This window comes from Symphalangus syndactylus, chromosome 15 (assembly GCF_028878055.3).
Source record: "Symphalangus syndactylus isolate Jambi chromosome 15, NHGRI_mSymSyn1-v2.1_pri, whole genome shotgun sequence".
NCBI classification, from domain to species: Eukaryota; Metazoa; Chordata; class Mammalia; order Primates; family Hylobatidae; genus Symphalangus; species Symphalangus syndactylus.
Genome location: NC_072437.2, coordinates 98549003 through 98566513, shown reverse-complemented (window position 1 = coordinate 98566513; position 17511 = coordinate 98549003). Strand labels below are relative to the sequence as shown.

At 40.9% G+C, this 17511-nt stretch overlaps 1 protein-coding gene and 1 long non-coding RNA gene across 8 annotated transcripts in view; one reads left to right on the top strand and one right to left on the bottom strand.

Annotated features, from left to right (window-relative positions):
• The window catches only part of LOC129463519 (uncharacterized), a 55323-nt gene extending 41914 nt beyond the window's left edge, over positions 1 to 13409 (bottom strand). For 3 of the 4 annotated variants that reach the window (XR_008651205.2, XR_008651206.2, XR_010116098.1), the window contains exons 1-2: positions 12637 to 13409; positions 9505 to 9766 (exon numbers count right to left, since the gene is read on the bottom strand). This is a non-coding gene — a long non-coding RNA (uncharacterized lncRNA). The remainder of the gene's footprint in view (positions 1 to 9504; positions 9767 to 12636) is intronic. The other variant, XR_008651207.2, reaches the window with a different exon arrangement.
• STARD13 (StAR related lipid transfer domain containing 13) overlaps positions 1 to 17511 on the top strand; it is a 562325-nt gene that overhangs the window by 366350 nt on the left and 178464 nt on the right. Inside the window, exon 1 of one of the 4 annotated variants that reach the window (XM_055244118.2) lies at positions 13462 to 13798. The exons of the other annotated variants lie outside the window; for them this stretch is intronic. Within the exon in view, the coding sequence (XP_055100093.2) occupies positions 13630 to 13798 (169 nt within the window). The 5' untranslated portion in view covers positions 13462 to 13629. Of the gene's footprint in view, positions 1 to 13461; positions 13799 to 17511 lie in introns of those variants that run through there. 4 annotated transcript variants of the gene reach the window in all.

Genomic DNA, 17511 nt, shown 5'->3' with positions numbered 1-17511 from the left:
TAGGCATTTATGTATCTAAACATATCTAAGCATAGAAAAAGTACAGTAAACATATGCTATTATAATCTTATGGGACCACTGTCATTAAGCAAAACATTGTCATGTGGTGTAAGACTGTATTTTTAAAGCTGAAGTAAATATCAGCTCTTAAGAAAATATTGTAAGGCTGTTCTATGGAATTTATCTCAGGTTTTAAAACGAGGGATAGCTATAAAGAGAGTTTCCTACGTCTGGAGATTGGATCTGTGCAGTGGACAGCTCTTGCCATGCCCATTCAATCTTTCTCCAAAAGGCTACATGCAAGAAAGGATACAAAATCCTTTTTTCAACTAGTTTGCTTTTGCTTGGCTTAGATTCTGATCTAGTTGACTCAAATAATAGAAAAGGAATTGATAATCTTATAGACTTGGTCTGTTTATATATATTCATACGAGATGTGTGTATGTGTGCATATATACATATATATGCACATATACTTATAAACCATTTTTTTTAAGATATGGAAAGAGAGTCCCTAAGAAGCTAAATGACTTATATAGTAAGTGGTAAAGGTGGTGCGTTATTTGGTGTTTTGTGGCAGGAGGGTGGTATGACTGCAGTGGTCTCCTGAGAAGCTGAACATTCTGTGGCATTAAGTGTAGATGTGGTTGGGCACAGTGCCTCATGCCTGTAATCCCAGCACTTTGGGAGGCCGAGGTGGGTGGATCATTTGAGGTCAGGAGTTCTAGACCAGCCTGACCAACATGGTGAAACCCTGTCTCTACTAAAAATACAAAAAAACAAAAAATTAGCTGAGCATGGTGGCTATGCCTGTAGTCCCAGCTACTTGGGAGGCTAAGGCAGGAGAATCGCTTGAACCCGGGAGGCAGAGGTTGCAGTGAGCTGAGATGGCGCCACTGCACTCCAGCCTGGGTGACTAAGTGAGACTCTGTCTCAAAAAAAAAAAAAGTGTAGATGAGATGGGGCCAGACTAGAAACACAGATACAAGTAAAACTCAGGGTGCTCCAGGCAGGAGGGCAGGTCCTTGTGTGCAGGACACATCATGTAATAAGGAATGGATATGAGAGGCATTTTGAAAGAGGAATCAGTAAACTTTTTTTGTTTTCTCTTTCTCAGATGAAATTATTTTGAACACTGGAGTTTTGCATAACTGTATTAGACACTGGGGAGTTTAAGCCATGTAAGACCGTATCTGTCATCGTTGTGCAGATTTTTTTTGTCTCTCTGTCTTCCATCTGCAATACACAGAGGCAACTGGAAATAAGCTAAGACTGAGGTTCCTTCTCCATACCCCTATCATAAATCATTGGTTAGGCTTGATCCCCTAGACATACAATAGAATATTTTAAAAATGGAGATTTAAGAATTATCACCCATCATTTCAACATCCTAAAAATGGTCATGATTATCTTTTTAGTGCAGTTTCTTCTAAACTTTTTTTTACCATGCTTTTTTTTTTTTTAATTTTCAAAACGTAATCATAGTCTATACCACACAATTTTGGTCTTACATTTTCTCACATACAACAATGCACTGGCTGATTAACGGAGTGCTGGGACTGGATTTTCCAAGGCAAGCCATATTAATAAACAAGCCAAGGCCAAGGACAGCCCTTGAGACTCCCAAAGTCAGGGAATGAAAGAGGGAGTTTTAAGGTCATTGAAGATTGTGAGGAGCTTTTGATACAAAAGATAGCAAGTTCTATCTTTCTGTGCATCAAATACATTTTTGGTGCTCAGTAAATATTCTCTTGTGATTGATTAGTGTTGAGGCATTTTGGTGGGGCCACTAAGGAGAAGGTAACCATGCCTGGCTATCTGTGTTATACCAGATCTGTTTAAACAGGTCTGAACTATAAGACACAGTGTGATTATGGTGGTGCTCTGGGAGATTGGCCGGAGGCCACTGCGTGCTGTGATAAGCATCACGCTGTAAAGATAAATGGTTAAAAAATCTCAGGAGTCTGTATCTTCATGCATACACACATATTCTCTAATGGGAAAGAACTCCTCTAGAAAGTCTATACAAAACAGGCACAAAAATAAATGAACCTGGAGGACATTATGCTAAGTGCAATCAGCCAGACAGAGAAAGACCAATGCCGCATGATCTCATTTACATGTGGAATTTTAAAAAGTTGAACTCGGCAGGGCGCAGTGGCTCACACCTGTAATCCCAGCACTTTGGGAGGCCGAGGCAGGTGGATCACCTGAGGTCAGGAGTTTGAGATCAGCCTGGCCAACATGGTGAAACCCCGTCTCTACTAAAAATACAAAAATTAGCTGGGCATGGTGGTGGGCTCCTGTAATACCAGCTACTCGGGAGGCTGAGGCAGGAGAATTGCTTGAATCTGGGAGGCGGAGGTTGCAGTGAGCTGAGATTACACCATTGCACTCCAGTCTGGATGACAAGAGCAAAACTCCGTCTCAAAAAAAAAAAAAAGTTGAACTCACAGAAGCAGAGGGTAGAATGGTGGGTGCCAGGGGCTGGGGGCCCAGGGACAGGGGATGTGGAATGGGGAGATGCTAAGTTCTGGGGATTTAATGTACAGGATGGTGACTATAATTAATAAGACTCGAGGCCGGGCGCGGTGGCTCACGCTTGTAATCCCAGCACTTTGGGAGGCCGAGGCGGGCGGATCACGAGGTCAGGAGATCGAGACCATGGTGAAACCCCGTCTCTACTAAAAATACAAAAAATTAGCCGGGCGTGTTGGCGGGCGCCTGTAGTCCCAGCTACTCGGAGAGGCTGAGGCAGGAGAATGGCGTGAACCCGGGAGGTGGAGTTTGCAGTGAGCCGAGACTGCGCCACTGCACTCCAGTCTGGGTGACGGAGCGAGACTCCGTCTCAAAAAAAAAAAAAAAAAAAAATTAATAAGACTCTATTGAATACTTGACAAGGGAGTAGATCTCAGCTGTCACCACACACATACACGTGTCACTATGTGAGGTGTTGTATCATGCTGATTTTTAAATTTTAAAATATTTAATTGACTGATAAAGATTGTATATCTTCAAGGTATGCAAGATGATTTGAGATAGAGATACATTGTATGATGATTCCTGCAGTGGAATTAACACACCCATCACCATTCATGCTGTCCCTGAGATCCCCTATGTCATGGTGTTTTTTTTTTTTTGAGATGAAGTCTTGCTCTGTCACCCAGGCTGGAGTGCAGTGGCGCCATCTCAGCTCACTACAAACTCTGTCTCCTGGGTTCAAGCGATTCTTGTGCCTCAACCTCCTGAGCAGCTGAGATTACAGGCATACGCCACCATGCCCGGCTAATTTTCTTTTTTTTTAAGTAGAGACGGGGTTTTGCCATGTTGGCCAGGCTGGTCTCAAACTCCTGACCTTCTTGACCTCAGGTGATCCACCCACCTTGGCATCCCAAAGTGCTGGGATTATAAGCGTGAACCACTGTGCTCGGCTTGTCATGGTGATTTGAATACTAATGTATCTTATTAATTGAAGGAGGGGTATCACATAGGAAAGTATTTATGCATTTTTGTCTCTTCATGGGCATCTTTTCCCCCATACAGTCTTCCTAGCCTTCTCGCCCAGGTATGCATCCGTCTAGGCACCTGCACCACCTTTCTGCCATGCAGAATGCCTCTATTTTGTTCTGACTTAGTCGTCTCTCCTCTGCTCCCCCCAGGCACCCTCTGCACACCTCTGTCGTAGCACCAGCAACACAGTCCTATAATTGTAACTGTCCTCCTCTTTTGCCATGATAAATTATTGTTGAGAAGAGAGACAGTGTCTTATTCTTCTCTGTACCATCAGAGTCTAGCCCTGTACCTGGCATGAAGAATACATTAGAAATATTTGAATAAGAAAGGCTAAAGGAAATGATAAGGTGAGTTAGGGACTTTGTCTCTGTTGATGACAAACAAGATGCCAGAAAAAAATCTTCTTATTACACCAGGATCACTTTTGGTTAAATTATTTCTCTTAACTCAAAAGAGGAGCCTCCCCTTGCTGCCCTGCCATTACCCTAAAATGTGTCTTCCAGTCACTTCAGAGCTACATGAGACCTAAATCTAGACCTCTAGGGATATTTTGCTACTCTCTCAAATTTGTAATGCTCTTCTCTTTATAGGATTTTTAAAATGTTGCTACTCTTCTCTGCACCACTTTCAAGTACAGATTGATGGTCTTATATTAGGAATATGGAAGGAAAGCATTCTATCATATTTTTCATATTTTTTGGTATACTGAGCTGGATTTATCCAAGAAGGCATATCTAAGAAATGCAATTGCATTATTCCTCCCATGCCTTTATTCCTCCACAGTTGTGGGCCATACTCAATTCCCAACTGCTGCTTGACACCATGAAGAAAGGGATTATATATAAGAATGGAGACAGAATCCAGGGCAACAGGTCAGCAGACAATCATAATAATGGTGTGCCTCTCACTGGGTAATCCCAAATATTTACAAAACAGATGATCAGAAGATTTTCCAAAGGATTCATCATAGGATTTCTTCAATGAGCAAGTGTTCATTTCATATTCAAATTATAATTTGAGTCAACATTAAGAAAATATATTCACTGCTGTTCAAGATGGGAGGAGGTTATAGAATCCTACCTGAAGTAAATGAAGGTAATCCTCTAAGTGCTGACAAATTCTACCTAAAAGACTAAAAATTCCCTTCTAGTAATCTAAGCAATTCATTGAAAATAAAAATAAGCAATTGCTTTTATTTTCATTGAGGACAAAAATAAGTAGGTTCTAGAAAATACTAGATAGTAAATTTGTTAAAATCTCCAGTAAAATTATTGAATGAACTATTAAAGAGATATGTATGAGCATGAAGGAACAGAGACGGTTGATAACCCAGATGCAATTTGAGTCCACGAAGAGCAAATGAAGCTACATGAACACAGTCTCCCACTTTGGTAAGGTGGCAAGACTGGTCCATCAGAGGAAGGCCATAGACACAGTCGGTGGGTGATCAACTCAGAAGATTCTGCCATCGTATCCCTATGGAAAAAATATAGGCTAGAAAAGAAGGCAGCTTGGAACACTGCATCTGGTTGGATAGCTGTTCCCACAAAATACAGACCAGTGGACTGAAGTCTCTCACAAGAGGTATCTGTAGGGTCAGCTGAATGTAGCTGGCTCAGTGCTGCTGTACTGTTTAGTTAAAGGCATGGCAAGCATGCCTATACAATTTGTAACTGATACAAAGATAAGGTAGATATTACTAAAGTTTTCTTATGCCCTTTATCCCCTCTTTGTGGAGCAAGAGGTTTGCTCATCCCTCCAGGCTCCCTAATTTTCACAAGGGACCTTAAACTGTCCTGTTTGGTGGTCAAAGCATATACTTTTGTCACTAGCCAACAAAGTGAAATACATGTATTTGCGTTAGTCAGGGTTCTCTAGAGGCAAAGAATTAATAGGATAGATAGATATAAAGGGAAATTTATTAAGTATTAACCCACTCAATCACAGAGTCCCACAGTTGGCTGTCTGCAAGCTGAGGAGCAAGGAGAGCCAGTCTGAGGCCCAAAACTGAAGAACTTGGAGTCCAATGTTTGTGGGCAGGAAGCATCCAGCACGGGAGAAAGATGTAGGCTGGGAGGCTAGGCCAGTCTCACCTTTCACATTTTTCTGCCTGCTTTATTTCTAGCCATGCTGGCAGCTGATTAGATGGTGCACACCCAGATTAAGGGTGGGTCTGCCTTCCCAACCCACTAGATCAAATGTTAATCTCCTTTGGCAACATCCTTGCAGACACACCCAGGATCAATATTTTGTATCCTTAAATCCAATCAAGTTGACATTCAGTATTAACCATCACAGTATTTAAAGCTCTTCCCAGAGAATAAAACCTAGAATTATCTGCTGTCCAATCCTTGTTCAATCCAAGTTGTATCATCAGCAACAAGAATAATACCTATAATGATTGCCTAAAAAAATATGCATCTATTCCTCTAGACATTCTAAATTTTATCATTGGGGAAATTCATATAATCATTTATTCAATTATTTATTCAATCAATTTGTTCAACCAGTCGCTACTGATGTCCTCCTACTCTGTGCCAGGACTTACAGTAGGCATCAAGTATAGAATGTGAATGAAATAGACACAGACCACCCAAAGCAGTCTACTGGAAAAAATTAGCAACACACAGGTCCATGAGCAAATACATATGTAATTATAAATTGGGAGAGGGGCTACAGGAACCACTAAGGGGATACTGCCTTCACTTAGAGGAAGTCAGCAGGGATGGCTTGCCTGAGGATGCATCAGTTAAGCTCATACTTGGAGGCTGAGAAAGAGCCAGCCATGGGAAGGCTCCATGCAACACTGCAGCTGAGGAGTAGCACGTGAAGAAAGGCAACTGAGGCAGCAAGGTGGAGGAGGCTAACAGGGAGCTGGAGTTGATAGGGGAGGGGTTGGCAGGGACTGGATTGTGCAGGACCTGGTGGGCCAAGTAAGGAGTTTGATTTTCATTCTCGGTGCAATGGAAAACTCTAGAATATTTTAAGCTGGAAAGTGCTGACATGGTCTGAGACATGGTTTAAAAGATCACAGACAATAGCATACTTGAACCATGGTTTTCGAAGACCCTCACAGAAATTACTTTCCCTAAATAATGCTTGTTATATTATTGTTGACAGTGAAGGATACAGTTAAGAAACTGTGAACTAAATTTTGCTACCATATCCAATATTTTTGAGGGTGCTGATTTTTTTTTTTTTTTTTTTGAAACCGGGTCTTGCTCTGTTGCCCAGGCTGGAATGCAGTGGCACACTCATGGCTTACTGCAGCCTTGACCTCCCAGGCTCAAGTCATCCTCCTACCTCAGCCTTCCAAGTAGATGGGACTACAGGTGCTCATAACAATGCCTGGCTAAGTTTCGTAATTTTTTTTTTTTTTTTTTTTTTTTGTGGAGATGGGTTTTTGCCATGTTGCCCAGGCTGGTCTCAAACTCCTGAGCTCAGGTGATCCACCCAAAGTGCTGGGATTACAGGCGTGCTGATTCTTTACGAGGGCCTGGGAAAATCTTCCCTGGGGTCAGCATACCTCGTGATCTGTATTTATCTTGACCATTGTTTTGTTTTTCATCTTACGGATATGTTGAATTTTGTAACTGGTCTGTTTGCTTTGTCAGAGAGGCATCTTAAGCCACATTCTCACCCACTTCCAGCAAATGCTTGCATATCTATGCATGGATTTTACCCCCAGCTTTATTATTTTCCTGCCCTTACTTTACCTTTCCCCCAAATTCAGTTAGTTGTTTATTTTTTACTTTTATAATATTGGGGTGGGGGTTGTTAGCTACTAGAAATAACAAGGCAGAAATAAATAGCTGAGGAGAAAGTCAGGAATTGAATAAAACTCAACTGCTGCGATAAGTTTAAAGACATATTCTTAAGTTCAAAAGATCATTTGGTAAGTAAAGAACAGAGAACAGTCACGTAACAGCAGATTTTATGAAAATACAAAAGTAGCATCCAGCTATTTATGCACTTAGATATATATGATCTAATATATGTGCTTATATATGATCTAAAACACTTAGATCATATATAATAAACAGCATGAGGCAATAGAGATAGCCTCTAGCCTCCCACACTTCACTTAACATGGGGTATAGTGGTAAATTTCTTTTCTGTCTTCCCTGGCAGATAGTCCCTTGAGAACAGGGGCCACATCATACTCACCTTTGTATCTACTATACTTACTGCCCTGTTTTTCAGGCATCCAATGTTAACTTTATGAATGAGTGAATATAGATTATAAAAAATAAAGCCTCCCATAATCTCAGACTGCATCAGCAAAAGTACAATGCCCTGAATGCAGGAAATATGCACACAATGTACCATATAGTACTGTGCTTGGCCAAGTCTAGAGCTCTAAGCTTAGAGTAGATACCCACATATTTTTAAAGGGATACTGACAGACTGGAGCAGATCCAAAAGAGAGCAGTCAGCTGGATGAATGGCTAAAGTCATGTGGTTCGATGGAAAAAAATGTGAGACTACACAAAAACATTCCTATAAAGGCTTTTGACAAACATCTGAAGGACAATCTTGTGGAAGGAAGCATAGATTTGTCCTGCCTGATTCAAAATGGCAGAGTCAGAGCTAGTGAATGGAAATTAAAAGGGAGAACATTCTTCAATAGCTTGGGGTCCTCTGTGAGATAATACACTCTGTATGTGCAGGCAGAGAATTAACTCAACTACTGTAGTAGTTGACTGGTTGCATTAGAAAATGTTTAATATTCCTTCTAAATTCAAGATGTCAAAACTTTCTGCCTGTAGTAGTTGCAATAACAAATGCATTCCATATGAACATGTAACAACCCAATCTAATTAATGTGCCACATAACAATGGTTTACAGGTATTAATATGACTGGTAAGACTAAAGAGCTTTGTGTTAGTCATGAAAGTGTTTCTGAAAGTGTTTCTGGAGGCAGTAGGTTTTAACTGAGCCTCTTGCGTGGAAGAGAAGGGAATCACACAATTCCAGATCTGTTAAACAACTGAGAAAATGAAAGAATTCTGGTTTGGCTGGAGTTCGTGGGTGTAGTAATGGTCCCAGGACAGGACAGACCAGGTTACTGTCATATGGGCTGGAGCTGATGGTTGCATCCCCAGGGAATGGCATATGGGGAGAGCATATGCTCCTGGAGGCCCATAGATGGGAATGCACCAGACAGTAGGGAGGGCTGAGAGACGAAGTAAAAGAAATCTATTACCACTTACAAGTGCTTGCGGCAGGATCTGGACTCCAGATGAGAGCCGTGGTCTGGAGCTAGGAAAGCTGATCTGGGCCAAGCTCTTTCATGGAGTCCTGATCACAGCTGCCAGTGTTAGTGTCACCGGCTTGTCTGCACTGGGCATGGGACATGGGGTGCATGCAGATTGGGAAAGTTAATTGGCACAGAGTTGGGCACACACATCACAAATCCATCAGTGAAAATCCCCAAACGCTGGCCTTCAGAGCCCACAGGAAGGCTTTGACATCAACCCACAATCTGGGTTCACGTAATTTCGAAAGCAGCCTTCCAAATCAGCCCTGCATTTTTCCGCCTGCCACTTGTATCTCAAACATTTTCCCGGTTGGCAGAACTACCTTGGCTCCCTCTGAACAGACTGACGAGGAGGCTGGAATGTGTGTGAAGGAGTAGAAAGGGCAGCAGACAGTGAGCCATTCCTGGCTTCTGTAAAAGCACTCCTTAGCGTTCTGCCCTGTGTATACAAGATTCCATTGAGCGCTAATCTGGGATCATCTATCAAAATACTTGAAAATTCCAAATACCAAAAGTTTTGCTTAGAGGTCAAATTTCAGAGTTTTGACTGTATTTGGAGTGTTTGCATTGACAGTGAATGCTATGAGAAACTCAAGGCATACGCAGCATTAGCCGTGAGGACAGACAGAATGCAGAGAATAAACTACCCTGGAAAGGACTGGTAAAGAGGGTCAAGCTGAGCTGCCTATTCATTTGAGGGTGGGGGGGGAGGTGAGTCTCTAGTCCTCACCTATGGGTTACTCCTAAGAGGGCTTGTGGCTTCTATTGATTGATTAAGGGCTCTGGGGTCTGTACTTCTTACTTGAAGACACCAACTCTCAATCACCACGGGATTTTAGCCGCCCCATACCCATATTTCCATGTAGGCATTCCAGTATCACAGGTAGTTAAAGAGGATTAGGATGATTTTCAGGCTCTTCTTCCAAAATGCTCTCCCCTTTCCAATTTCTGGAGTGCCTTTTCCGTGCCGTGTTTTTCCTTCCCTGTCTCTCCTGTGTAATAGCGGAAAGAGTGAAAATAGCATCAGCTTGGAGATGCACAAAGGCTCTGCACTTGCTTGCTATGTGACTTCTGTGAATCTTAGCCTCCTTTCCATCCAATCAGATACCTCCAGTGATAGCTGTGGAGATTAATGTTAAAAAACATAAAATGTGAAGCCATGAAGGCTTCAGGCCCGGCACATAGTAGGTGCTCAATGCTGTTCCCTTCTCTCCTCTTTCCTTTCCCTTCTCTTTTGCTGTCTTTGGTTCCCAGTAACCATCTGTTTATCTCATTCCTGAAATAGTCTGACTGAAGATCACAATTGATGAGCAGATTAGGAGGGAAGAAAAGTAGGTGAAAACTGAACACAAGTGCCATCTGTTTTCCTCATTTTTAAAGGAATTAGAGAGGAAGAGATATGGTGTCAGTCTTGGAAGACGCTTGTGATTTGGGCACTCTCTCCCTCTTTGATTCCATAGGACTTAATGCACTCACTGGAGAAGAGGACCAGCTCTCTCAGTTGCCTGTAAAGGAAAAGCCAGAGAGAGAACTAGCCATTTCTTCATTCTAATACAATAGACCTGTCTACCCCAGTGGTAATTCTTCTAACACGGGAACTAAATGATCACAAAAAAGAATTTATTTAAAAAGTACAAGTTTCATAGCAATGGTGATAAATTAGCAAAAAACAAGGTACTAATGACATGCTAATGAGAAAATAATGTTACATATTTGCTTTAAATATAGTACCTTGGAAATACAAAATGACAAAAACATGGTGAGCAGGTACATGAATTTATAGATACTACTTGAACTATGAAATAAAACTTTAGCGGCCCTGTATATGCGTACAGAAAACCAAATGTTGATATGTGATCCTTCCTAGAGCCCCTTATTAAAATGCTGGCTGATTTTTTGAAAAAATGAGGCTTCATTTTAAGTTGGCTTTTTTTTAAATTAGGGAATTAAAAATTCCTTTTTTTTTTTAAAAAAAAAAAAAAAGAAGTAGGGCCAGGTGTGATGGGTCACGCCTGTAATCCTACCTCTTTGGGAAGCTGAGGCAGGAGAAACGCTGGAAGCCAGGAGTTTGCCATCAGCTTAGGAAGCAAAGAGAGACCCCATCGCTACAACTTTTTTTTTTTTTTTTTTTAATTGGCCAGGTGTGATGGTGTGCACCTGGAGTCTCAGCTACTTGAGAGACTGAGGCAAGAGAATCACTTGAGCCCAGGAGTTGGAGACTACAGTGAACTATGATTGCGCCACTGCAATCCAGCCTGGGAGACAGAGTGAGGCCCATCTTTAAAAAAAAAAAATAAGTTCAATCCTTGCTCTTTATTGCCAAGATTATTTTGATGAAATACTATATATAGTCATAAATACAAACTTATGATCTTCATGTTTTCAGAACCAGACACCCCAGAACTTTCAACACATTCATGACTATGCAAAAAGGAGACAATGTAAGTTTTATTGTCGTTGTTATTGTTTTATCTAGTAACCTCGCCTTGACACACTGCAATCCTTCTCAGGAAGAATCATTCCACTTGTTTTTGTAATAGAATGCAGCCAAGTCAGCAATGAACTGCAAGTTTGGCATTGGAAATGGCCGGTCTAACTTTCAGTGCTATCCAAAGCTATAAAAAGCTACGTATTTCTTCCTCACCGTTACCTTTTTACCTTTTCCTCACCTTTACTTGGTTTCTCAGAACATGTTCAATGTTCTCAAGTCCCATGCTCCCCTCTTCTTTCTCTCTCCACCCTCCTTCCATTCTCTCCCAGTAGAAAAGTGATAACCACCAAGTGTCTGCCTTGAACAAAAAGTTATGACATAGATGCTCCCAATGTTGGACCATCAAGCCGAAAGCATGTGCCCAAAGCAGCTGATACAAGCACCTCAATCGGACGGCCACCAGTGCGGACTGAGCTGGGCTCATGAACCTTCCAGGCAGCCAACTTTGCAATATGGTGCTCGGCCTTTCTCCATTCACATCCACGCTTCTGCCGAGCAGTTCGTTAGGTCTCAGATCCCTTTCACCTTCCACAAACGATGCTATGGAACAGAAAAACTGCTGCTCAAATCCTAAATAAGAATGGAAAGTGCACAATATGGCCCCATAGGTCTTTCTTTCCCTTCCTGCCATGAAGCCAACCTGAAAACAAAGACATGCTGACTCTTGTGTAACCATCCGAAGAGGTTGACAATTACCAACTACGTGAGATAGTAAGCAATTGTCACATGCTGGGCCACAGAGATCGTGCTTAACTTGTTTATTCACATAGTGGGGCAGTTACGCAAGACGCAAGACAGCTGCTTCTCAGAATCAGGCTAGCAACAATTCCCTCAGGGAAAGTTGTTAAGGCTAATGGGCCTCAGAGAGCCAGAGTAAGAAGAATCAAAGTCCTAATTTAAATCCTGTTAAACTTTTAATTTGGAAATAATTTAGAAATAATTTCTCATTATTAGACTATAAGTTCCCAGCCAGGCTATGTTTCAGTCAGCCAAATGTAGAAGCAACTTGGTCATGTATTTTTTTTATCAAAGAACTGTATTCATTCAGCCCCAGGCTCAGAATTCGACAACATGTTTTCTGTGGACTTTTTCTCTTCAGATCGAACAGTGTTAAAGAAGAAAAACAGGGAAAATTATAATGACATATATATACATATATACACTCAGATATGGCCAAACTGAATTACTAGCAGTTTGCTTAAACCATATACTCTGGTTCTGGATCTGCACACATGGGTAGCTAGAGTCTCTTGCAAAGCCCTCCCCAGCCTCTGCCTATCAGAATTCCCCCCATTTTAAAAAGCCTATCCAAATGTCTCTTTCTCTGTCTGGCTTGCAATCATCACCCCAGTCAAAAATAATATTGCTTACCTAGCATTGTGTTTGCGTCCTTTTTGAGACATATATATGGCCTCATGTTAGAAGCTTTTGTTTAACTTCTCAGTGGGTCCTTAGCAGGTTGATGACAGTATCTTTGAAGTATCTTTGCAACTTCTGCAGTGATTCTTGTCTTAAATGATTCAGTGTCTTAAATGTGATAGGCACTTTCTAAGTGTTTTACCTCTGGATGATTAAAAATTGGGGAAGTAGGGAAATCAAAGAGGAACGGATGCTTAATACGTAACGCCTGTGTACTTTGCCTCTCTGCATCTTATCTGTAAGAGCCCTCCAATTCCCATCACGTGAGGGTCAGGATCTGTGATGTAGTCACTCCTGGTGTGAAAGCCCTTGAAGTTTATTTTTCACTGGAAAAGTTTTTATTTGAGTTGTTACTTCATAACGAAGGTGGTGGCTTACGCTCAGCTGTTGATGCTTGTTTGAAGTAGCTTTTGTTTTGTTTTGTTTTTTAAATTTAAGAGATTTATCAGGTCCATCTTTTACCTGGCTGCAGCTGCCCTGTAGAAAGCGAAGGAGCTTTCTCTAACTTTGACAGCCTGAAAAGTTTCCTGAGCCCTGGACTTGTTTGTCTTCTACTGGTTTTGCCCTTCCCTCTCTCTTTTTCTTTTAACTCCTTTAGTGAGGGCTGCTTTTGGGTGCTTCGTCAGCTCTGAGGCACGTCAAATACGTGTATTTTGCTTTCAGCATTGTGTGAGGGACCCTGGCGGCTGGAACTGCCTCCGGACGGGGCTCAGGGCTGACTGCGAACGTTCCCATTTTCCTCTGTTCCTCTCATTGGTTGCCGAGGTCACGTGAGGGCCCCGGGGGTTGGAATTCTGAGTTGTGGCTTTGGCACTCCTCTTTCTTTTTAAAAATCGCTGGGTCTGTTGAGCTGTCCTGGGCTGGGTGCCTTGCTCTTTGACTGAGACTGGAGACAGACGGGAACAGCCACAGGCAGACTGAGGTGGCAATAGGAAATCTGCCGAGATGTTCAGTCAGGTGCCCAGGACCCCAGCCTCAGGCTGCTACTACCTAAATTCCATGACACCTGAGGGCCAGGAGATGTACTTGCGATTTGATCAGACTACAAGACGCTCTCCTTACAGGATGAGCCGGATTCTAGCACGCCATCAGCTAGTGACTAAAATTCAACAAGGTGAGTGGCCGGCAGTGGAAGGCTGTTGCTCATTCTGATTTCTGTTGGCTCTATTTCATGCTAACCCAGTTTTTTTTGTTTGTTTGTTTCCACTTTATAACATATGGATTTCTATGCCACACTACCCGTAACTTTGAAAAATAACTTTAGGCTGCAGTTTTCAGCAAACAGGACAGTCCTCAGCTGCCACATAGCTCAACATAAAGTGCACAAAAAACTTCACGGTGGGACAGTGAATCATAAATTCCCAAACTGACGTGTGTCTACAGAACAGATGAGAACTGTTACTCAGTGTGTATCTTAGGAGCTTTTCTGCAGTTTCCTCACACTCCGTCACATTTAGAATGTGGACACTTGTTTATTTCATTAGGGAGGAGGCAAGGGACTAATGTCCACCCTGCCCGGAGTATTTCGAACATCCTTAGTGAAGAGGAGGAAAGCAAGAATTTTGTTCTAAAGGCCACCAGGCTAAGCACTAGAATCGCATTCTCTTCCTGTTTGTATGTTTATATCAGCAGTTGCCACAGATGTGTTAATATTGTTTTCCTGGTAAAGAATTAAGGTGTTCGTTCATCTCAAAACAAATCCCTTAACCTGCACACAAAACTCCAGCTTCCTAATGCAAAGAGAAGAGAATATTGATTATAAGCTGCTTGATATTCTTTTTATTCTCAGCCCCCCAAAATACCAGCCTGGAAGTCTGGACATTACCAAAATTTACCAGTCTCAAAAAAAAAAAATTTAAAACATGCTCCTTATAGGGTATATCAGTAGAAAGTAGAAAGATGAACGTTCCTAAGAAGCCCCTAACACACACGTTTACAGTCAGTTAATGATCACCCTCCTCCTAGACTACAAAAAAGAAATTATTATATTGGTGCTAAATAAGTTAACCAGGAATTTTTAGAGCCTTTATAAAAATACAGTTTCCACTTAAATAAATAAGTTTAAGATTATATTGAATATTAGAGAGGAAGTTGGGGTTTCTAATCATGAAAATCTTATTGTAATGTTTCCAAAAAGAACAATATGTATTCTAGTGGGCAGCATTTGATGAGATTGTTTCCTTGGAAATTAGGATTTGTTTGTAAAGGTTCAGGAACTAGTTATGTGTGAAGGATGCTGGTCCTTCCTACGTGCTGGTCTGATTTCAGGAAGGATATTATGTCATTCCATAAACTCTGTGTGCAGGTCTTGATTGAATAGAAACAAAAGTAATTATTTCCCTGTGGCTAGATTTAAAAATACTTTAGACTTAGAATAAAAACCAGCTCCACTTTGGTTTTAGAAATTTCTGACAATGGTGCCTTTCCAAATGCCATCATCTTTATGAACACCAAGGCTTAATGATGCGCTATCATCTACAAGATATAAATGTTTCTCAGCATGCATATCATATTAGAAATATTGCATAGAACTAGCTGAAATTGCTTTGCAAACCTCCTTAGATGTATTTACAATAATTGATTTTATTTAAATATTATTTATGTTCTTTTTGGAATGAGGGTTATTTTTCCATTCAAGATTTGAAGTTGTGAACACATGCGCTATCATTGAACGTGCCCTGTCACACAGACATATGGGCACCCTCAGTTTATGTTTCATTTTTGTCTAATTAGATAATTTGAGAATTCCCTCTTTTTTATACTGGGCAATGGAGTGTTTGAAGTCAATGAATGCCTAACACTTAAAACTGACAGTTAAGATCACAGGGAAGCAACAAAGATTTCCAACAGTCTTGTGATTCAGAAATCATTATGTGTTAACATCATACAACTCTTTAGTAAGACAATGAGAAAGCAATGCGAAACAATTTTATTGAGTTTACTGTATTAGAAGATTGGTTTACTGTAATAGCAGAGAATGTGGATTAAACAGTTACAGTGTACCAAAATCATTGTAGTTAATTTTTTTTATTATGCCCATTTTACAGATGAGAAAACAGAGGCACACAGAGTTCAAGCATCTTATCCAAGGTCACCCAGTAGGAACTGATAATTGAATACAGCTTGACAGTCCATGCTCTGCAATACACTAGACTATTTTTTAGTTTTTATAATGAGTGCTAAAGTACTGAACCTATGATTGAGTTTTGGATTATATAATATACTAGAGACTTTTTAGACTTTTCTACTCAGGATACAGCAATACACTATATTATAGGACCAGAATAGGTCACTCAGTATGAAATTTCCTGTCAAGTTATATTTCTCTAGTGGAAGCAAAGTGCTAAATGTTTTATTCTCTTTAAACAGTCACTACCCAATAACACAGCATGTCAAGTTATTTTACTAACAGCTTTGTTTTCTTTTTGTTTTTGAGACAGAGTCTTACTCTGTCGCTGAGGCTGGAGTGCAGTGGTGTGATCATAGTTCACTGCAGCGTTGACCTCCTGGGCTCAAGTGATCCTTCCACCTCAGCCTCCTCAGTAGCTGAGACTTACAGGAGTGTGCCACCATGCCTGGCTAATTTTTAAAACTTTTTTATAGAGACAGGGTCTCACTATATTGCACAGGCTGGTCTCAAACTCCTGGGCTCAAGTGATCTTCCTACCTCAGACTCACAAAGTGCGGGGATTACAGATGTGAGCCATTGTGCCCTGCCACTAAGAGCTTTTAATCATTCCATTAATCATGTGCAAATAAAATTAATGACAGCATTATTTTCTGTAGTTTACAGGTTAGTATCTTAAACTGAGAGCCACATCACTAAAATTGTTTGCATTATTCTGCTTTAGATCTTTAAGATTTAGAATTATGTTAATTTGATTTAAGACATCATTACTTATAATTTCTCATGGTTGTTGGGAACAGTGGAAACGAGTAAGTTGCTCCCCACTGACCTCATTATAGTGAGATAATCATTGAATGGCGTGCACATGATTCAATAGCAGATACACTCATGGGGAGGAAAAACAAAGAGGAGAAATAAAGGAATCTTTGATGATGCATAGAATCAGAATTCATTACCCAAACCCAGGATGAATCTAAACTTGCTCATCTTAGGGTACACATCAAAACATACATGCATCATTTCTCTAGCCTGTTTTTTAGTTCTGGGGTTGCAATTCCATTTCAAAAGAGATAAGATGTTTAAAAGAGGGTGTTGTTTTGCAGAGTGAAAGTTTATCGTAAGTCATACTGCCCATAATCCCTACCCCACATTCTTGCTTGAATCAATAGGGAAATTGTTGTAGAGAGAGAGAATGGAAATAATAATGGTCCTTATTTGCCTCACTGACTGGTGCTTGGGAGTGGATAGGAGAGAGGATGCTGGGGGTGGTGGAAGACCATGTGAGGCCAAGGAAAGGGAGAATTGGACTTTTTTCTAATTTTTTTTATTGTGGTAAAATACACAATACATCATTTTTTCCATCTTAACCATTTTTAAATGTATGGTTTGGTGGTATTTAATACATTCATAATTCATAATATCCAACCATCACCACCATCCATCTCCAGAACTCTTTTCATCTTCAAAACTGAAACTCCATACCCATTAAACAAGAATTCCTCATTCCTCCCTCCTCTCGGCCTTTGGCAACTACCATTCAACTTTCTGTCTCTATGAATTTGACTACTTTAAGTACCTCATGTAAGTGAAATCATACAGTGATTCACGTTGTGTGACTGGTTTATTTCACTTTGTACAATGTCTTTGAGGTTCATCCATGTTATAGCACGTGGCAGGATTGCCTTCCTTTTTAAGGCTGG